Raw genomic sequence first — 23,068 nt, 5'->3', positions numbered from 1 at the left:
TGATTCACATGATTCTTGCCAGGTGCCTTATAAGGGTTTGTCTATTCACTGGGCTTTCATATCACTTGTGGAAATTGAGTCAGGAGCTTGTTGGTTTGGCTGCCAGGGAAATGCTGTGTGTGTCTGTGGAATGGGCACAAAAGGACACCAAGGGCATCTTGTTCAGCCTTTCAGTAATGGGAGCACATCACCTTTGTTTGAGTTCAGGTGAGAGTGCTAAGGTATGAATTCACTTCAGTTTACAGGAATTTCTTAATTTTCCTGAAAGTATGCAGGCCAGCTTTGTCCAAAGGAATAAGTTCTGCATTTTTAGTGCACGTGAGCATATGTTGTGGAGCTGTATGTGCTGTTTATTCTGAGCTGCCCTATTATATGTGTGAATCTTCAGAATGCTCTTGTGCATCTGGGAGGAACCTTCTTCAGTAATCCTTCCCTTATAAACTGGCATGTGAAGATATTTGATGCCTTACTACCCTTTCACAAAGTGTGATCTGCAAAATACTTAAATTATATTATGTTGAAAAGTAATAATATTTTTTGTGACTGAAATATAAGAAATTCTTTCCCCAATATCAAGTCACAGTTGTCTTTTTCAAAAAAGCAGAAACTCTTTTTCTCATTTCTGTTATTTTATATATTTAACAGAACAGGAAGAGTCTGTCTTGTGTTAAAATTATTTGATAACCGTTATAAATGGTAACATTTTTATTTTTAGTGGTTGAGCAAATCTGGGCACTTTAACAAATTTCATTGTATTGGAGCGTTACAGTATGAACAAGTAAAGTACAAAATAAACTCTGAAAGCTGTTGTTAGAGATGAAAGCATCGATATAGAGAACTGAACACAGGATCTAAGACAAAGTTGCCACCCAAAGAGGCAATATGGTTAAATTGACTTGTTCTGTCAATGCTTAAGATTCTGAAATGTGTAAGAGAAAATGGAATATTATAATTTGTAGAGCAACTTATTTGGCACATGGAACCCAAGGCTAGATTTCAAAACGTACTTTGAAATTTTTAAATCAAATTATTACTTTTTTATCTTTTTCATTGCAGAAGAAACAGAGGGAAGAAAAATTCTTGAGTTTTGTTGCCATTTACTATGAAGTAGTTTACTCTTTTTCTAACTTTTGGCTAAAATTCTAGTAAGTGAACAATAAAGTATGTGTGGGAGTTTTCTAGCAGCGTTGAACTTCCTGGTAACCTGTTTCTACCCTAACATGCAGCAGATTCAATCTTTTAAAGATTTTTAAAATGAGATTATTGGTGTTTAATGGAATTGAAGCATGCATTTATTCAGTTATTTTTCTCACATACTGGCATGGTACCTACCACTGGTTCAATAAAGCCAGTAGTCCCAAAGTAGACGGCAGGATTTTATGCATCACCACATAGTGATGGCTTTTATTATTTTTTCTCCTGAAAAACACTTTTCTTTTTTTTTGTCTTTTAAATACAGCCTGTCTCAGAGGTAGTAAATGCTTCAGAAGTGATGGACTGGCTTCCCTGGCCCGTGACACAACCCTGACTTTGGCTTTCTCTGATTGTTGTGCTCTCCCTTTCCTTTCTGCCAGCACTGGTGCTGTCCTGGCCCGGTAGTGAAATACTTCTGTGAGCAGGTCTGGCCAGGAACCAGTGAGGGTTTCTTATTTTGATGGGTCTGTTTTCTGCTGGTTTCTTTCTGAGCAGGCTACTGCAGGTCCCTAGAACCTGCAGTGAGGGGGGATGTGAGGCAGGCTGTGGGCAGTGGGGACAGTGACGTGTTAAGGGAAGCAGGATGGCCTCCCTTGGGTGGCAGCCAGCCCTTGGCTTGGGGAGGACAGGCTGTGTTTGCATACATAAACCTTGACTCATAAGCTGTTGTTTGGCAGTGATTCCTGCGCCAGAATCCCCTGCTGGAGTTGGGAAGTGCTGCTGGCCTGGGAAGGCTCACTCTGCACAGGAGCTTTGGTGGGGCTGTGCAGCAGGCTGGCTCATGGCATGGGTCTGTTGGGTGCTGTGCCATGGGGACCAGCACTGCTGGGGACTTAAAGAATCCTTCCACTTCTTATTCTTGCTCACCTGTAATAGTAAAATTAGACTATTTGTCCTATTTTTAATGTAAAATCATTCACTCCAATGTTCTGGTTAATTATCCCTAGAAATTGGTTCCTAAAACAAAGGTGTTATTTCATAGGAATGACATTAGCAGACTATTTAGTGCTTTTGTAAAAGGAGAGACTTCTGAAACGTCCTGGGAGAGGGTATTAAATGGAAAGAATTAATTATTGATTGCCACTTGCTTTCTGGCTACTTAGGTAAATGTTTTAAGGTCTGTAATACCATATTATTATTATAAGAAGGATAATTACTAGGTAAGGGTGCTTTTGTCCACAGAAAGACTGTCTACCATATTTTATTGGCTTTCAGCATTTTCTAGCTGTAACCTACAGAACTGCTGTAACAGCATACTCGGAGAAACAACGACAGCAAATTTATTTTGTATTCAAAGTGCAACTTGTCCTCATTTAAAAAAAAACCAAAGGCATGAGCACACAACAGCAACAGGTATGTGTTCTGGCTGGTAGAGTATAAAGGCAATTTAAAATGAGGTTACTTGACTATAAATTCCAATTCTAACTTTTTTGTCAAAGCTCTGCTTGTGGAGTGGGCATGGTTTCTAAGTGCATTTTATTAAGAGTGTTTTAGCTCATGTAACACTTGTTACCAGAAAAGCATTGAAAACTCAGATTTCTATAAAAAGTGTGATATTTAGGATTTAAGCCAAGGAGAAATGTTATGCAGTTGAACCAGACTATGGACTATTAAATGAAAAGCTAGCAGAAAAAATAAAAGGAAGATCAGTAAAGTCTTCAAACAGGAAAAAAAGTCTTTGGTTGAGAAGTAAAGTTGGAGAAATCTCAACATCTTCACTGCAGATGCAGATATTTCTGGATTCACTTCCACCAGAGCCAGACTCTGTCAGACTTAGTAGTTATTTTCTAGAATAGAAAAGTAAGTGGTTTTTTTTTTTTAGTTAGTGGGATACTACTTTAAATTATTTTTATAATAGTTGCATGTTTCTGCTAAACTAGCAAAGTTAAACTATTTTAATTGCTCCTTAGCATTTAAAGACTACAATGCTGAACACAGCATTGGCTACTCTAAAAGTTGTTACTTCTGTGCTGCTGATCCTCTCACGGTGTAATTTTGTTGTTTAAGGGTAGTCTTTCCAGAGTTAAAGCTCTAACAATATGGATATACTACCAGAAGAATGTTAAAATGTGGGTTGTTCCTGAAGGGCAGCAGAAATCAGTAGATCAGCTGATGATACCTTTTGATGAAGGATGAAGAAACCAGTGACTATGGGTGTCATACAGCTTAGTCCTGCCAGGAGCTCTGGTGACGGGTCTTAGTTCAAGGGCAATCACAGCCTTTCTTTCAAACAAAGAGAAAGAGTGGAAAGAATAAAAACCAATGTTTTTGGGGACGGAAGATGAACCAGGCTCCCTCAGACATCTCAGTTGCTGCAGTGCTGCTGTGTATTAGCACAAGGCCCATTAACATCAGGCCCCAGTCGTCCTTCCACCTCGTTTGTTGATGCAGGAGACTGAACTGTATCATATCAGCTTTCCAGCATTGTGGGCACACCATCATTTACTGCCACTCACACCAAAGGAGCTGTCAACACAAAGCCTGCCTGCTTGCTTCAGGAGGCAGCTAACAGCCCAGGCAGCAAGGAGCTTGATTCAGCAAATATTTGAGCAGATGTAATGATACTTGGCACATTTAAAAACAGATTTCTCTCCTTTGTCAGAGAACATTTTTTTTTCTTAATTTGAGAATGAGATTTAACAATACCTGTAAAAGCTCTGTCTAATAAGCTGTTGGAAGAAATGTCTCAGTGTTGAGAAAATGTTTCTTGGGGTGGGTTTTTTGAGTTGTTTTTAAGGTATCACAGGGCCCTGCTAGCAGCACAGGCTGTGCCAGATCTCCATTTGTTCAGGCTGGATTCTGGCTTTGACTTTTGGAAGTAATGGAATTATTGAGAACTGTTGCTTTTGGAGCTCTGCAGAAGGAGAACATCTGGCGAGAGCTTTACTACATTCCAACTCGCTTATGGAGGGGGAAGCACTTGTTGGTACAAAATGCATACTGGAAAAAGTAGTCCTTGACACTGCAGGCTGATGCTAACTTCCATCAGCTCAAATTTTCAGTCATATAAATGCAAGTAGAGATGTTTCTAGAAATTTTTTAATAGTTTACTTTAACCCTTTTTTCCCCCCTCCATGCCTAAAATAATAGAAGAAAACACATTTTGCACTAGGCAGCTCTTTTACTGATGGAACAAGGTGCAGCCTTTCCCTTGGACAAACTGGAAGGCACTTCATTGTATTGCAGGGCAAATGGTGGAGCCCTAATCTCACAAAAGCTGCTTTCTTGATTGGAGATGAAGTATGGAGGATTTCTTCTTGATTTTTGTTAAAAGAGGAGAGAAATAAGTGAGCCATGTTCTAGTAAGTCAATATTGGCTATATTTCTTCTATTGTTTTTTCCACATCTAACTTAGAGCTATCCTACCACAGCTCTGGTTTAGGTGAGCAGATGTGCAGTGCTTCTATTTATCCATTAAGCATTCTTTCCTGTTTAAATACTGAGCAGATAAGCTTTGTTTTCAGCGTTAGAAGAGGGTGTTTAATGCTGAAATTTTCATACAACAAACACTTTCCCGCAGGTGTATTGAAAGAATCAGAATTCTCTCATGATAAACTTAAGTTCACACAACCCTGATGTGTAATTTGTTTTGCTTAGTAATGAGTTAATTCCTGCAGCTGACTTAGATGTGCTCCTTAGAACAAGACAGTGTAAGAAATCATCTCATTGAGGATGTGCCTGTCTAGAGGCAAACTTAAAACCTTTCAGACTTCTTTGTATTCTACATGCTTTGTTTAATGAAAAATGTAAGATGTTAGTGCATTGCTTTAATGTGAGAGGCTGAGATGCCATGCTGCTGGTAATTGAGTTTTGATTTAAGTATTGTAGGATTGCCAAAAATCAGATACAGAGGTACTGTGTACCTTGGCAAAGTCTAGGTTTTCTTCCACATGCTTCTATCAAGTGGCTTGATCTAAGATCTTTTAAAGTTCAGACTCAGGCTTCTGTGATCTTGACAGTCTATGTGTCTTTGTTTCCAGTCACATTCTTGTAAACATGGAGTTACGCTGGCATTCTCTTGCCTATAGTGTGAAGTGTATTTGCCTTGATACTGAAGACTCAAAATTCTGCCTTACTAAATTCCAAGGTTTTTGTCTGATGCTTGATTTCTCCACTGGTTTACCTTCATGAACTTGGAAAGTTAAAATACATGCTGTTTCTCAAAAACTTTTTCAGTTGTTTTTTTATGTCCCCCCTCTCTGCTTGATATGTCAGAGAGTCTCTTTTTCCTTGAAGGATTTTAGTGTTAAGGTATTAATGATCTTCTAAATATCAGCAAAGTAATTTTAATTTTTTGCAATTGAGTTATCTTAACTGTATGTGTATAAAGATACATGGCAATGATCAACACCATGAAAGGATACTGACCTCAGGTTGATCTTAGGATTTGTTTTCAAGAGAGTCAAAATTTACTGGACACCTTGTGATGCTGTAAATGGTTAAAAATACTCTTTCTTAACATTTTAGACATGTTCTTAGAAAAGCTATCACACTTGCCATGTTTTCTTTGCTCATGAGAGTTAGAACCTCAGTTACACACTGTGTAACTCACATTAATTGTGTTCTGGTGCCTGAATTGGCAGTTTTCTGTACAATTGTGTTGTAATACAGTTGGTAACAGTAGCTGTTGCCTGTGAGGCTGTATTAGAATATTTTTGGCCTGGTGTGTGCAGTCTTGTGACACTGGCCTTGATTTGGTGTGTATATAAAAATATATAAGTGTATATATGTATTTGAAAGTGTGTGGTTATATAAAGCAGTTGAGTCATAACTGAAGTAACCACAGGAACATTTGCCAGTAGAAAGGATTATTATGATAGCTGGTACTGGAGGGCTGAGACTTGCATGTTAGAGCTGCTCAGCCTGATACTCCATGGCTCAGCACAGACAGGGAAGAAGCAGCATGATGCAATTTAATAGCAGTTTAACTGTGGGTTTTGTGTGTGAATCAAAGCTCTGGGTTGTACCCCTGCTAAAGGCTTCATCTCTAAGCTGGTGTACTTTATTCACATTTGTAACCAGGGAGGCTTCAAAATATACTCTGTGGGCACACATGTAAATATTATTTGTGTACAGGATAATTTATGAATATTAGCATTTTAATTTTTTTAAAAAAACTAACCTTAAATTGGATCAAAGAGTAATATTAAAACTTTTATTAATATAGGGAATTTGGAGTGTGTATGTGAAGAATAGCTTTACTGTGTAGTGCTCTGAGCACCTCAGTGGAAAATTCCTTTTTTTATTAGTTTAAATGCTATTTTTTACAGTTTTTGTCATTAACTTATGCTTGAACAGTCTGAATATCTATACACAAGTAACAAATGCTTGTTACATACAGTATTATAAATATGCTCTCCTCTTTGAACAGTACCTGCTGTACCTTTTCTGGCAAGGTTTATGTAGCAATGTGCAGTTTTCTGGTTTAGTACAGTTTGTGTGGGAAATGCCAGTTCCAATTTTCTTTTGGAAAGAAAAGAGAGTGGCTTGTATTGTATTTAAAGTGTCCAGGTCATGCCAGGTCACTTGGTGTGTTTGGGGATGTGATTTAGAGTCTAGGAAGCAGAGAATATGAGCAAAGAGAAGCAGGTAGTTTCTGATATTTCTGTAATGGCAGTGCTCTCACAGGAATTAATAACCCAGTGTTGTTCCTAGCAAATACATAGGTCTCATTGCAAGAAATGAATAGGATTATTTGTGAAATCAAGTTAAAAGTAGCAATTGCCTTTTTTTAAAATAGCAAATTATATTTAGCTAATGAGTTGAAACAAATCTAAAACATACTTGATAGTTATACAGGAACTGTATTGCCAGTACTGACTTTTGATGTTAATAGGCACTTTTAAAACAATTTCAAGCTTTTCTTCAGTTTTCCTGAACCAGCAAGGCTTTTTTCCCCATTTTCTTCTGAATTTATACAATGTTTTTTGTTGTTTTAGAAAGTTTTTTGAGCATACACCCCAAAGTTTTATTCTTCCAGAGGAAATACTGTTCTCGCAAATAAATTTCTGTATGAAAGTATAGGTTTTGCATACAGGGAGAATTAAATTTGCTGATATATTAAGTTGCAGCTAATTTTTAATACCTGCCAATGGCAACATTGGTCTGAGTTTTGGTTATTGTCCAGGTAAATTGTGTACTTGCTGTATATTCCTCTAACTTGAATAATTTTGTTCCTCTGAAATTTTAATTGTGATTACCTGTTCGATAGATAGGAATTAACTTTGTATATCATATCTTCTTACTATTATTCCAATAATTTCCACAATGACTGGCATAGTGGATATTTATTCTTTGCTGTCAGATAATCATGTTCTGGGAATCTCCATGATAAGCAGTGTTTCAAAAATGAAAATGAATTTACTTACCACTATTAATAATCACAGTTGATATTTCAAACAGATCTTATAAACTGATCTTTGCAAAGATTAATATTCAAATGCAAGCCAGTGTTTTATGGGTACTAATTGAGGTAACCAATGTCCCCTCAAGGGATCTTCAGTCTCTGCAGGGCTTCCTTGCACTTTTTCAGTCCCTGCCATTAGAGGCTGGTAGTTAAGATCTCAGCTCCCATGGCCATGAACCTGCTGGGCAGCTGGGGAAAGATATGAATCCTGATAGTGAAGCCCAGGAGAAATGTCACTTTTACACTGTGCAGTGGGTTAAGGGCTCAATCTGTGACACCATGGCTCAATACAGGGAGCAGAGTGAGCAGCATTGTGCAATTTAATAAAATTATCTTGGGAAGTTTCCTGAATTGTAAAGTCCAGAGGTGGTACCAATGACAGACTCAAGATGGTGTTTCCATGGCATATCTGTAGCTCTTCCATGGGTTTTCTCTGGAGCAAAGGTACACAAAAGGATACTCTGCTACTCCCACTGGTGCCTCTGATAAGCAAATCTGTTACTGGGGAGCAACTTTGCTTTTTGATCTGAAGGGATCGGGGGGAACTTTGTATCCATATCCTGGAAGACAATTAGTACAGTCTTGAAGAAACAGTCTGAATTGAGAGTTGAATTTTTTTTTGTCCCCCTCCATGCTTGCACTTCCCCTTTCTTTTCGTTTTTTTGTGGAAGGTGGATGGAGAGAAAGTTCTTTATTTATGTAGTTTGAAATAAAAGTGGTTTGTCTTTTACCTAATTAAAATGTTGCATCTGAATTTATCCCGATGATACTTAAGTGGTTAGACAATTGATAAGTCAGCTGCCTTTCATTTCTCTTCTCAATTTGATTAATTTTCTCAGCTTTGGATATTTTAAGCCTACCATGTATCTATTGTCAAAGCTGCTTTTGGTTTTTAGTGTCATTCTGGTCTTCTTGTCATCTGTGTTTTTCCCCACTCCCTGAGAAATAAACATTGGAACTTTGTCTTGTCTTCATTTATTTATTTATCTCACTTGTGAATGTTGAGTTCTTTGTTAGCAAATAAATGGTTTTATTATATTATTGAAAATACTACATCTAGTATAGAAAGAGAAAGTTTTAATTGAAAACAGCAAGAAGAGAACTAGTCTTAACCTATTGAAAGTTAAAACATTTGAGTATCTCCATCAAATATTATTACTATTTTCATCCCCTTATGAGAAAGTCTAGACCTCAAATATAATTTTGGGTAATAATTGGAATCATACTTTGCAATAGACATTTGCAATATATGGCTTAATGGTAGATGGAGATGTTTGTGTGTCTGACATGCAAAACACAATCAGTGCTGTTATGGTTTGTGCTGTAGGTTTTTTTGTAATTGATTTCAGATGGTGAATCTTATCTGAAGGAATATCATTACTCTGAAACAAAATTGGATAAAGAAGCTATAAAAGATAGAAACTCATACCTTGAGTACCTAGTATAACAATCTACAGTGTGATTTTTTTTTTGTCAAATCATTTATTTGATCAACATCATAGCAGATGGTAACCTTATAAAGTATATTATAGTGTTTACACGAGCATTAGAGCCTGTGTCTTTTGAAATAAGTTTTAAATATAGTCTTCTTTGTCTTATGCCAGCAAGAGCAACCTTCATTTCAGTTTGATTGTAAGGTCCAATTTTTTTTTTTATTAGATGAATGTTTGGATCTGTTTCTTCAGAATGAACACATACGTTGACATAATGAGGCAACAGGTTTCTTCAGGTTTTCTTCTAGAATAGCTTGAAATGCTCACAGCAGCATCATAAAAGTGATGTTGAGCAAAGCCTGTTTAGAATGCAATGCATAAAGCCAGAAAGCCAATGCAGAAAGCATCCTCATGGCTTGGCTCGGTCTCCCTGAGGGAGGGAGGCCGGGGAGCCTTTCCCTTCCCTGAGGGAGGGAGGGAGGGAGGCCAGGGAGCCTTTCCCTTCCCTGAGGGAGGGAGGGAGGGAGGCCAGGGAGCCTTTCCCTTCCCTGAGGGAGGGAGGGAGGGAGGCCAGGGAGCCTTTCCCTTCCCTGAGGGAGGGAGGGAGGGAGGCCAGGGAGCCTTTCCCTTCCCTGAGGGAGGGAGGGAGGGAGGCCGGGGAGCCTTTCCCTTCCCTGAGGGAGGGAGGGAGGGAGGGAGGGAGGCCGGGGAGCCTTTCCCTTCCCTGAGGGAGGGAGGCCGGGGAGCCTTTCCCTTCCCTGAGGGAGGGAGGGAGGCCGGGGAGCCTTTCCTTTCCCTGAGGGAGGGAGGGAGGGAGGCCAGGGAGCCTTTCCCTTCCCTGAGGGAGGGAGGGAGGCCGGGGAGCCTTTCCCTTCCCTGAGGGAGGGAGGGAGGGAGGCCAGGGAGCCTTTCCCTTCCCTGAGGGAGGGAGGGAGGCCAGGGAGCCGTTCCCTGAAGGAGGACCCGCGGCCTTTCCTTGATGGAGGCCATGGAGCCTTTCCTTGAGCGAAGATACGCGGCCTTTCCCTGAGGGAGGGAGGACACGCAGCCTTTCCTGCGGACCGGCAGAGCTCGGGCTTTGGGCTGTGCTCCACGTGCTTGGCTGGCCGAGGTCAGCAGTGTCCTGGCTGGGACGCACAGCCAGTGCTGTGGAGCTGCCCTGTGAGCCAGCCCAGCCCCAGGCTGCCAGCTGAACCTGCTCAAACAAACATCGCACTTAGAGTTACTCCCTAATTAAACTGCAGCATATGTGCTATAGAAGTAGTCAGTTTTGATTGAGAACTATGGAATATGAGTCATTTCAATTACTTTCCGTCCTCAATGCCTACTAAAAAAAGGAAGTGGGGGTAGAATGTTGTTTTACTCCTGTCTGCACGAATGCATGTGTCTGTGTTTTTGAACCTTTATAACAACACAGTTTGATTTCCACATTTTTTCTTTACCCACAGAGACTGATACTGCAGCCTTGTCCTGCACGTTTTTCAATGCTTTGCTGTCACAGCTTTCCTGTGCTCTTTAATGTCCATGATTAATTAATGATGAATTCATCCATGATGAATTAATGGATACTGGAATTGGTCACTGCATTGCCTTGTGGAAGGGGTTATACAAAGGTGATGGTCCCCCTAGTTGCTCTGTTCTCTTTTGCCTTTTCCAGGAAAACACTGGAACTCTTTTCATGACACTTTTGCCTTGAGACTTTATTGAATTTACTACCATAGATGACTCCCATGTTATTTCTTACTGAGTGTTCCCCACTTCAGGGGTTTTACATTTAAAAGTGAGTCTGATGCTCCTGGCTCAGTCATGTAGTTACTTTTGCTTGTTAAAGTATGTATTGTTTGTTTGTGCCCATCCTGCTAGGAATGGTCTGGGTCTTTGTCCCATCCAGCATTTGGGTGGTTTTCATCTGTCACCCATGGGAAATACATTAGTGTACAAAGCAGAACAGATTGCTTGAGCACCATGGTGACACACATGTGGTTTCCTGGTTGAGTGTTGCTGGCTACCTGGGGCAGCACTTGTTGGGTGTCTCATGTTGATGGAGACCAAGGGCAGCAGGGGTATCATTCCGAATCAAATCCAGATGTCAAGTAGCAGTAAGTTAGAGTGCTGGTGTTCTATGTGCAATACATGATTCCTTTTTTCTTGTAGCCTTCACAGAGCATTTAAAACGTGAAAGCATCTTCCTTGTCTGAAAATTTTGTGTAAGAGATAGATCTACGTGTAAGCCTGTTTGGGGCTTATAAGAATGAACAATGCTGCATGAAAAGGAGGAAAAAGACACCTGGCAGGAAAAAGGAAGTTAGCTAGAATAGTAAACTGTACTGGACTTTTTTAGAAAAAAAGAATTCTGGGAACTAGTCAGAAATTAGTTTTCTTCCCTATCTGAAGCAGTTACATTTGGGTTTAGAACAGTTTCTTTAAACAATTTATTTGCATAATTCAAATGGTAGAATTAAAATACTTGAATTTTTAGCTGTACATGTGCTGATTAAGCAGAACCATAAGTCCTTATGTCCCACTGACTCAAATTTTCATATGAGTAGCATGTTTCAGTGATTAGCATCTGAACACTATGCATAACCATATCACATATCTCCTGAAATGGGCTGGTATAACCTACTGTATCCTAAACTTTCCCAAGGACTTGGTCTTGCAGTAAGATATTTTTCTTTTCTCACCCCACATATGTCTCTTTGGAAATGAAGGCAAAGGAAGACTTGTTATGATAATGACTGGATTACTGGCACTGTTGTTTCTGGCAGAAAAGAGCCAATTGTGCCAAAAGATTACTTTTGCCTTTGTCAGTGCCAGCCACGACTCTTTCCTCAGCTCCTGGACCAGTTACAATGAAACAACAACAATACTGTCAGCTGCAAAATGCAGTAAACTTCCCCAAAGTGCTGGCTCAAGATAGTGGTGGTTTTGCATTTTCAAAGAGCCTTCTTCAACCTTGAGGATCTTTCCTGCAGTGCACAAAGTGTCTGTCGTTTTTATTTGAGTGATTTACTGTACTTTCAGTTTAACATTCCTTTTTGCAGGCTGTCTTTGTCAAAACATTATTTTATAGCTTCATAAAGCACATTTCTTAAGGAAATAATGATTAGAATAGTAATAATCCATAGGTAGTTATTTACAGTATGGGTTTACATTTTTGACTTTGCAGTATGGCCATAAGAGAAATATGCATGAAAATTTTATAGTTGCAATATAAAGTTAGGGTTTAGAGATGATTGTATGGAGGAGCTTGCACTCTACTCTTATTTATAAATTGCGATACTTAGTACTTATTTATAAATATTATGACATTATAAAACTTCATAAATAGTTTATAGTATATATCACATAAAGAATTTATGCTTTATATCAAAACTCTTTATGAGAAAAGTTTGTGTGACAGGAACGTAATGAGTTGCATTTTGTAGGCCAGAGTGCTTCAAAGCCTGCAGTTTAGGATGGACATGTTCGACATGTGACAAAAATCTCTTGTGAAGCAGATAATCAGGAACCTAATTGTTAGAATAGTAGCAGCCTTATCCTATGTGAAGGAATTTGCTATAGGAATTCAGGTGCTTTTGCAATTAGCTGTTTGGGAATGTGGTTTATAGGTGGTTAGACCGATTAAATTTGGATAGAAATTGAGCAATACATGGGGTCAATATTCTGATACAGTGTTTAAAGATCTTTTCCTTCCCTTTTCTCTTGTGAGCTGTAACCTGGATTTGCATAAAGGGAACTGATTCTAAAAGAACCGTTACAGAGTGTAAAAAATATTACAGTTTTAGTAGTGCAGAGACCATGATTCTCTGTGGGTTTTTTAAGCCATTGAAATATAACCAGTCTGTCTTGCCTTTTTTCCCCATTATGCTAAAATATCTTCTGTGTCACATAAAGGCCAAGGAGGGGAAATAATTTTGCACATTTTACAATACTTAAGCAAGACACAAGAGCAAAGAGTAGATGACAAGTACGTGTTTCACAGTATGCGCTGCAATATTTCAGTGCTTGCTTGAGATGCAGATAAAGCGGGCTGCTCAAAAAGCCATGATGCTCACATCGTTGTGCTTGTTTTGTTACTCATGCTAATTTCTTATGGATTGGGTTGGGCAGACTGCAGATTGGCAAATTTCTTGGCTTTTTATGCTCCTGTTTTCAGCAGCTGCAGGTGTCCAAATGAACAGGTTCCTCTGTAGCCAGCTTAATTAATAAGGAAGCTGTTCATCTGAAGTCTTGCTTTTAGAAACACTGCTTTAAGTATATGAAAGCAGATGTATTTACTTAGAGTGTATGGAAGCAGATGAATATTTTTTCAGGTTGCATCAGAAAACATTGTTTTTGCTATGATTTCTTACAGGTTTGTGTTTTTCTTTTTATTGCTAGGTATGGATGAGCGAACAGGTGCCACATCCTGGGGAACAAGCGGTCAGCCAAGTCCTTCATATGAATCTTCAAGGGTAAGATACCCATCTAATAATTCATAATGAAAGCGCATGGGAATGTGCAGAGTAAATCAGCAGATCATTTGGCAAAGTTTTTGAAGGGAAGCTCCTTTAAATATACAGATTAGCATCTTTTAGAGACTTTATTGATATTGGGGAGCTACAGTGTCAATTTATATTTCTAAGACTAAAAAAATATATAGGCTTAGAATTCATGAGAATAAGCCATATGTATGCTTGAATGATGAGCCTGTATTTTATTGAACATATAGTCAGAAATTGGAAGTGGAAGTCATGTTACTTAGGAGCAGATTTATTGGCAAAGTGTAGGGAACGCTTACCTCTCTGTTAGCATTACCCAGCTATAGTGTGTGCTGTGTCATGATGTTGAAGAGAGGAGTTTCTTTTTAAGTATTTTCCTCCCGTTCTTGTTCCAGCCTCATCCATCCCACTTACTGACCTGAAGGTTCTTGCTACTATCTGATATCCTAAAATAACATGGCCCTTTTCAAACTAAATGCAATGGTCAGAGCAAGCTTGACCCTAGTTACTCACCTTCCCTTTCTTCTACTCCATTTTCTTTTTATGAATATTTACTCCCTGAAAGGCCAATGAGCTAAATACCTGGACTGGATACACACAGCATGCCTGATGTTCTGATTTCAGTGCCTCTGAGTCAGAGCTGTGCTAGCACTTGTCCCTTTGCAGCTTTCTTGTGCTGTGGAATGAGGTGGGTAGGCTGCCAGACCTTGTTCAGCTCGCTAGGTGTTATTATGGCCTCTGCCTTACTCTGGAAGACAGAAGTAGGAACGTTTCTCATGAAGTCTTGATTTTTCCACTGATCATTAGTAAATAAATTATAATAAATGTGGAAGTACTTTGTGTGGAAGAAATATTTCTGTGCAACATGGAAATTCCACATTCTTTAAAACTTCCTGTGTAACCTGGGGCATGGAGCGAAACCTTCAAAGGCCTCTTTTACATTTGAAATGCAATCTTACTATGCAGCTTTATGTAACTCATATTTTTATCATGTGTTTGGTGTTTTGACTCTCATTTTTTATGTTGCTGATCAATTTTAATTGATTATGAGTTAAGCTGACCTAACTGGAATTTGAGTTCGTGATTTATTGGCTGTGTGGCTGCATTAATCACAATTTTTTGTATGGTAGAGGATCAGCCAGCTAATATTTGAGTAGTGTAAAGTCAGTGTGTTAGTTGTGGGATTTTTTTGTTTGTTTGTTTGTTTTGTTTTTTAATGAGGCAATAAAGAATGGTAATCTGGAATGTCATTTAGGTGACAAGAGTTTTCTTTTAAAGTAAACTCAATTCCTTTTCACAGGCAAGTTTAATTCCTGTGTTCTTCCCAGAAAAGTGAACACTAGAAATACATATTCTCTGTATATAGAAGTGGTAAAGATTAAGAGCCACAAATTAATTAGTCCTGTGGCTGGTATCTTCTGTAAAAAAAAAAAAAAGTAGAATACAGGAATTTCATTTCTGAATTCACTGAAAAAGCACTGGACTTTCTTTACCAGTTTAAATCAAGCTTGCATGCATAAATTTTGGCTATGATGTATGGTCTTTAGTTTTTGGTTTTCTTTCAACTAATGAGGCAAATTACTGATTCAGGATTTTGAATAACGCTAACTTCTGTCTACTCCTACATGTACTGCTAGAGCAGATGTCTCTGAGAAAGAGCAAAAATGAATGTGTGGCTCTGTATTGTGAGAGTATAGATTGGTTTCTCAGAAGGCAGGGCAAATCATACACAGCCTTTTACATTTCTAGGTTATTCCTTGTGTTGATTAACACAGTTTAAGTAAGATGTAATTGTCTTACATGTTCAGCTCTCTAATCCAGCGCTTTTCTCCATTATTTCAATGTAGAATGTTTTTCTTGTCCTAATTGTTCTTGCTACTTGTTTGTCTGTTTACAGGAAAATGGCAGCCTTCATGGGAAAAGCTCAGACCTCTCCACAGACATAGAAAAGGTGAAATCTCAAGAGGTACCGGTTACTCTTTTTATATTGTGTGTGATTTTCAACTTTTTGTTAAAGTCCATGTGCAGCCTACTACTGGAGTTTTCTGTTAAAGGTCACAATATAGTATTAAAATTATTAAGAATTTAAAGTGTTGGCTCATTATTGACAGGAATTTCCAAAGACACAGAAAGAGAAGCAGTTTTCAAGTGAGTAGAATTGGAATTTGGTGATAGTTTAGTGCATACCTGTTGAAGGCTAATGAAAAAAGATGATGGAATACTGGCTAAAGGATATTTTTCTTTCCCAAATCCTGCTGAAATTCAGTTTAAATGGTCTGACTGTGGCCAGCAATGGTGCATAAGGAAGGAGTATAAATATAGGGCAAATATTTTGCCACCTTTACTGTGTACTCTCCTAGCACAACCCCAGCTCTTTGCTTAGATTTCCTGCAGAGAGCCAACCTTTTGGACATGGTTCTTATAGCTGTTAGTGGGCTTGGTCTCTGCTGTTTGTGAATTTTTCTGGCTTTGGTTACAATTTTGGCAACAATTACAAGGATTTTGTGCTGAAACTTAGGGATTTTTTTGTTTTATCTGTGCTGCCCAGTGATGCAACTGATTGCCACCCTGTTCCTGCATTCCAAATGGTTACTGATACACTTCATAATTTTTACTCTTTGCCCTGCAAACACCTTGATTTTACAGGCCACTCCTATGTTCAGCCAAGCTGAAGGATTGTCATCTATTGGTTTTTGCTTGTATGGTCACTGCTCCTTACCTGTGGTTGGTTCTTGGTGCTGTTCCATGGATCTTTCTGCTTCTGCATAACTTCAGAGTTAGGGTGATTTTGACTGCATGCACTAGTCAAGAGGAGGGTGTACCATACATTTCTGCCTCACAGAATGATAGGTTCATTCTTTGTTCCTTTCTTACTTGTTGCTAAGTCATGCAATTTTTGATTGCCACTGAGCTGGCATGTGATAATGTTCTAAAAACGGTATAGGAAAGTAATATTTTGTCTTCCATTGCACCATAGTTACCACATTGTTATGACATTAAGTTATTTTTGAGTGTGTTCATTTTGTATTTATTTACACTAGATTTTATCTCTGCTTTTATTACCAATTTCATGGAAAAATTTATTTGCAAATCTGCAGAAACTTGTAGTTACGATTATTTAAAAAAATTGCTATGAGCAAACTTTACTGTATTTGTTTATCCACTCATTGATTTATTCATGGAATTATTGAGGAGTGTTGGTGTGGGTACAGTTTTTTGGGGAATTGGGGAAAACGTATTGGTAATTTCTTTTCACTGTGAAAACAAGATGTATGTTCCTGTGCTTGGGGTTGGGTGTTTGTCATGGGTTTTAATCTTTTCATCAATAATTAATTCAGACAAGAACCTACTCTCATATGTAATAGCAGTTTATCTTATTTTAGAAGTCTCTGGTAATACCTTATTGAAAGCTAACCCATTCTTACTTCAATAACGTCTTGAAGTAACATTAAAGGTGAGGAATCCCAGCAGGCTTGAGAAAACCTCGTATAGGAGCATTGTCTTTTCATTACCTAATGCTAAACAGTGTTCTAACACAGAACAGCAGGTATTTATGTCTGAATTTGCTGTGATGGTCTTAGATTTGTGAAAAGGTACAAATTGAGACATTAGTGACTTCTGGGAGCAAAATCTCTTTCTGCATGTTCTAACTGTTTTGTTAGAAAAATAAATAATATGAAAAGATTCTATTGTGGGGGGGTGAAGACAAAAGCAGGAAATCTTTACTGTTTATAGGAATAATTCAGGAATGGTAGTTAGCAGTCACTGGAATTCTGTGATGTGCTGATGGCCTCCCTTACTCTTGAGTTGTACTGAAGTCTATATACAATACTGTGTACCAAGTTTGTCTCTTGCAGGGCTTGTTTTTCTTCCTAGTCTCCAATCTTGTTTTTACCTTTCTGTGGCAGCAGTGCTGGGTTTTCAGGGAATATCTTTGGTTGATGTATGTCTCTCCCTTATCTGATATCTGAGTGATTTAGAGCTAGAGATGTTATTGCCTGTGTTCATAATGCCTTGCACTAGAAGAGGAGCTTTTAGTGAGTTTTGCAGAGGGTGGTAAAGCTGCTTTTTGCAAGTCTTGCTCTCCTGAGCTCTTTGAAGCATATTCTGAGGTACTTGACTGGAGTACTATGTCTTCTGCACAATAATATATTGTACAATAATATATTGCCCTACAGCACTTGAAAGTTTTGCCTTCCTGTAGTGAGATGATCCTGAACTTTGTAGCTTTTCTGTGGATTTGCGAGTTGTAATTTGTAATGTAGCAGCATAGTCACTTTTTTTTTGAGTAATTAAAATTTTTATTTTGGTTATAGTGGTTCTTGTGGTGTGGCTAATGATTGCTGTTGCATGAGGAATAATGCTCTGTGAGGTTTTCTTCCATTGTTTTGGTTTTATCATAACATAAAAGGAGCAATAAAAGGAGCAAGTCAGTTTTTGATCTGTTCAGATTGCAGTCTCTAAATCAAGCATATCTGAAGTGTTTTTCATAAGACATTTCCCTCATGGATTTCCTTTTTATATATACACACATAATAATTGTAACTGTTAAAAATTTAGCATAAATTAGCTGAGGCATTTTTCTTCCAAAATCTGAACTGTGGGTGTTTCAAATAATTTGCACCATGTACATTGCACCAAAAGCTGTGAGTGTACATTTTGACCTGATTTAACATGAATCTAGTTTCAGTGCTGAGGATGCAGTTTATCCTCCTGTTCCTTTACATAACTCTGTGTATTTAATTAAAGCCAGAGTGGAACTGATCATGATAGCACTGTTAGGTTAGATTGTTTTGTAGCATCAGGCAACAGGTTCTTCCCTCTACTGTACGTAAAATACTCAGACATGAGTTGGAATCTGAAATACTTTATGCCCAAACTATACTCCCCTCACACTAAGCAGTACTTTTAATTTGCAAAGAAGTAAAAGAATAGTAATGAGATAGCAGGTTTTGAAATAGTATTTTATACCTCTTAATCTCAGGTACATAACAAGGAGGGAAGCTGTTAAATAGCAAAACCAGACAAGAGGGACACAGAAACACAGTAAGTGTTATAAGTCTGTTGTATTTGTGTCCTTTTTGTCCTCTGATTTTTAAATTTTTTTTTATGGGAGGGAGGTTGGTTGGTGATTCTGCTGCTGGTTATTTGGTTTTCCTGATGTATTCTACAAGGTAGATGATGATTCACTGTGGAATTAAAGCCCAAATTAAGTATTCCATATTTAATCCTCAGGACACTTGCAAATGCAGGCTGCTTTATAATTTGATTTACGAGCAGCATTTTTCAAAGCAAGTTCTGTTTTTTAAATTCTGAATGCTTTAGTCAGGTTATCAAGTATCTCCTTTAAGCATTTGTTCTTAGTCTGTTGGCTGTACTTGTATCATTTTATCTCCTGGTTTATAGCTTAGATAAGAGCTAGAAAAATCTGGTTTCCATCGTATGAATTTTTCATTTAATCTGTATTGGAAAAGTGGATCTTTTGGTTGTGGTTTTTGTTTTGTTTTTATTGCAACTACCTACCACATTGGAATTAGCATTGGAATCTGTTCACAAATTGGTTTTCCGTGTGGCCAGGGAATTGTCCTATTGCATATCATGTTGATATTTGTCTCACAGGAGTTTAGAGAGGTGGAACGGGCTATTGGGTTTAGCTGTTTAAAATCAGATTTGGCACTCAGTAACTTAACTTCTTGGAAATGGATTTAGAGCTGGAGAAAATGATGTTTATTAAAAAATAAATAACATTCAAAATAAATTTGAAAAAAGAAATGAACTGTGTTTTCAATTGTTTTCCATTCTTGCACGCACAGTTTTCATGTGTTTCAACTTGATATGGGAAAAGAAGCTAATGAATAGTTTTAGAGCTCTGTTGCAAAGCATATTACTCGAGGTGACACTTGGAGGATACTTGTGAAAGCTCTTTTGACTTTTCTCAATATTATGTGAAATTTGGGGTAGTGATAGCTGCTTTTGCCCTGCCATGTTGTAGCAGGTGACCAAATAACACAAAAAGCTGCATTTCTGTGTTTAGGATATTGTAGTTGAATGTTAACACTTGCTAATTGTTACAGAAAGGGAATCATAATTAAAGCTAGAAAGTGGAGCTGGAAAGCTCCTTGTTTCTGGTGCGACTGGGTGGTCTCCATCAACAAACTGCTTTTATTCCTCTGGTTAAGGAGTATTGTCCAAGCTTCTAGTGCAGCTAAGGGAGATGGGGTTGAGGTCCTGGCTGTTCCCAGGGGGCTGGGAGGTGGCAGACATGGGACCTGCAGAGGGAGATGTGTGTTTGTTTCCTGGCACATCACACAGGTCTCAGCTTGGTCCCTTAGAGTTTGGGTTGTAGTGTGCAAATGAGAGCAACGTGGATGAAACAGTGGAACGAGTGTGGGGAGACTCCCATCACCACCATCCATCTGCTCCAGACTTCCTGAGAGGAGTTTGGTCATGGCTTGCGAACAGCATTGTTCCCACTGATAGTTTGCTGCAAGACTGTTCATGATTTAAATGGAGTTCTGGCCGTGACCTGTGCCAATGTGATGTTTCTTGATGTTCTCTTAAAATCAGTGAATATAGTGCAAGTGATCCTCAAGGCAAAAAGGAAGATAATATAAGAAGAATAAAAGAATATACTCTTCTCTGGATTTATTTTTAGCTTACCTTAATTTTGGCACCATTCTTCCTGATCTGTGTGTTCAGTAGACCAAGCTAGGTTTTTGGCTCTCTAGCCTTTTTTCTAAGAGCTGTTGACAGATACATAGATTCAATGACTAAAAATACTCTTTTTTTTTTTTTTTTTTTAAGGTTGTGTGTTTCTGGAATTATTCAGAATCATCGAATCCATAATCTTTTAAATTCACTAGGACATGATGGTGTGGCTGTTGTACAGAGCCTCTTGTCTAACCTTCAGTCAGTGACTCAGCGCCGTGTTCCTGGATGTAGTCAGTCTCTGGTCTGTCCGTCTGTCTCTCACCACCTCTGCATCTTGCTTTCTTTCCTCACTTCCCCCCCTCCCTTTTTTCCCTTCTTGTTTGTCTGTAGAACTTTCAGATTAGTTTGGAGAGCCAGATAATCCAAAATAAAGTGGATTTTAGCAGTAGCTTCACTCGTTCATTTACGCATTAGTCATTTGGATGACTGTTGCCTGATTCATAAGTTTATTGCCAAATTTAGCTTGCAAGGGACCTCAGTATTCCTGAGCTTTAAACAATTAATATTTGTTATTTAAAGTCAGCCAAACTATAAAACTCAAGGAATTGAAAGCAGCATTCATTAAACTTAATCTTTTGGTCTGCAGCCACGTCAAACTGTGAACCCAACCATTCATTTTAGTGGAATTTTAATGTCTTAAGTTTAAAGGCAGTAATTGAGCTATATTGTAAATTGCTAAAATGCAAATACGTGCTTAGTGATCTGGCAGCTTGGTTACGAGCCTTAGAGTTTGGTCTGTTCCCAGGGACTTGTGTAGGAGAGGGCTTGGGGCTAAGGGAGGAGAAACAAACAAAACCCCTGTTATCTCTAGTCTAGTGGACTTGAGCAAATGAAATGCTGTGGAGCAGTCAATTGTACAGGGAGGACAACTCAATGAGTGGAGTATGAACTCAATAAATGCATAGGAAAATGTGTGCCATGTAGTGCCAGTGTCTTCTCCATTTTTCACATTTTACCCTGAAGTAGAAACAAGATGTGGTTATTTAAAAACAAAACCAAAAACCCTACAACTTGATTTAGGGTCAGGAGTACAATTTTGCTTATGGTTGGACAAACGCTGATGTGACTTCAGAAAATAATTGCTAAAGGACAAGAGGTTTTTTGTTTTTGAGGGGGAAGTTAATGGGAGAGGATTAATCCCACAGAAAACCAGGAACCAGTGCAATGAAAAAGGGTAGGGACAGTGAACTGGGAAAGGTTTTTGACTTGTTCTTGGGTGACTTCTGTAATTAAATTTATCCAAAATGACAGAACTTTAATGGTCATTGAAAGACATTGAATTTTAGGAGGTTAATTACCACTTGGTTGGTAAAATGGGGCATGGACTCATTGTGTCAGGCCTTCTCTCATGATTTGGTGGGGTAAACATGCCTAGTAAGCAACGTGTTTACTCTGGGTGTATGGGTTGGGGATTTTTTCCATTTTGTCTTTTGAGTCTTCTAGAGTAGTACATTATGTAAGATAATTTTCAGGTGTCCTGTGTGCAAGTATTAATGATTTTGTAAATAGTGTCAGATTTTGAATTGGTTTGGCAGTGTTAGCATTCCTGTGCTTAGAAAGTCCTGATACAGATAGAGCCTAAATCACTTGGGCAGTTGTGGTACCTTACCCAGAAGAGGTAGGAATGGATGCTACAACTGTGGGATTTTTAAATTGGTGGACTTGATTAATTGGAATGATTAGAGAGCATCACTCTAATCCAGTGAAATCCCTGAAAAACTAAGAAAGTTAGAGCATGCAATGTTGAGAGTGTGTTCACTACTCAGTTAAATTGCAGTACTAATTAGTAGTAGTCTTTAAGCTGCATTTCATCACAGGTACTATTAGTAGACAATACTTTTATTTGTAGATCTATCTGACTTGGTCTTTCTGATGACAAACAGTCAGACTGAGATCCAGGGAGAGGCCTGTGCAAAGTGAACAGTGACAACATTACAAAGTGTTGTAAGGGAACAGTTAACCCCAATTGCACTTTATTTGGGCTATAGCAGTACAGAAAGAGAAGTTTTGTCTTCCTTTGGCAAACTTACAACTTGCTTTTGTAATAGCTATGTAAGAGGTTGGAACAAGCAAGACAGTTTTGAATTTACAGCTATGTCATCGAATCATATTCAAAATCAGTTTGCGTCCTGCAAGCAGAAAATTGCCCTCAGCTGTCTTCAGTCCCTTCAGAACAAAGTGCCTAAAACAGGAAATAAATTTGTCCAGTAACTCCTATTTTGTAGACTTTTTGCCAGTTATTTGCTAAACACCCCAGGTGTGCACTCTGCTGTATATTAATCCATTGATAAGTTTGCTGAGGAGGCACAGAGGCAGAAATGAGCATGTGTATTCAGCATGGAATGTCTCCTTCCAGCCTTGCTGTGTTAAACGTGCCCTGCAGGTGACAGGAGGTAGAAATGCTTCAAAGGGCTTTGGAAGCCCACCTGTGGTCCAAAGAATGACCTCACCAGCCAGAATCCGTACCATCAAACAGCTCTTCCCAAGAGGGGAGAAGAACTTTTGTCATGACTCATTAGTTCCTTTTTCTGCTTGCCGTCTGTATCAATCCAGCTATATTTAAGTGAGCTTCCCTAGATTAGTCTTCAAAATTGTCAGGAACTGGGATTTCCTGCCTTCCTCAGAAAGGAAGAATGAAATTTGGCAGTATGTATTACTGAGTCCTGCTTAAAACATGGATTTGAAAAGGGGCTCTGATAGAATGTCTTGTAAATCCCTCCCTGCCATCTTCTGCTGCTTTTGCCATGAGGGATGAGTTCAGGTGCCAGCTGATTGTGTCTTCTCTTTGTTACTCAGTCACACAAGTGGGGTGTCTTTTAAAAACCACTGTCCTTCATTGA

At 38.6% G+C, this 23,068-nt stretch overlaps 1 protein-coding gene across 9 annotated transcripts in view; it reads left to right on the top strand.

Moving 5' to 3' along the window:
* The window catches only part of TCF12 (transcription factor 12), a 162,505-nt gene that overhangs the window by 30,470 nt on the left and 108,967 nt on the right, over positions 1-23,068 (top strand). For 8 of the 9 annotated variants that reach the window (XM_063169608.1, XM_063169613.1, XM_063169610.1 and 5 more), the window contains exons 4-5: positions 13,417-13,490; positions 15,415-15,483. In XM_063169608.1, the coding sequence (XP_063025678.1) occupies positions 13,417-13,490; positions 15,415-15,483 (143 nt within the window). The remainder of the gene's footprint in view (positions 1-13,416; positions 13,491-15,414; positions 15,484-23,068) is intronic. The other variant, XM_063169611.1, reaches the window with a different exon arrangement.

This window comes from Melospiza melodia, chromosome 15 (genome assembly GCF_035770615.1).
Source record: "Melospiza melodia melodia isolate bMelMel2 chromosome 15, bMelMel2.pri, whole genome shotgun sequence".
NCBI lineage: Eukaryota > Metazoa > Chordata > Aves > Passeriformes > Passerellidae > Melospiza > Melospiza melodia.
Note: the sequence above shows the minus strand (reverse complement) of the source record. Positions and strands in the feature narration are given on the sequence as shown.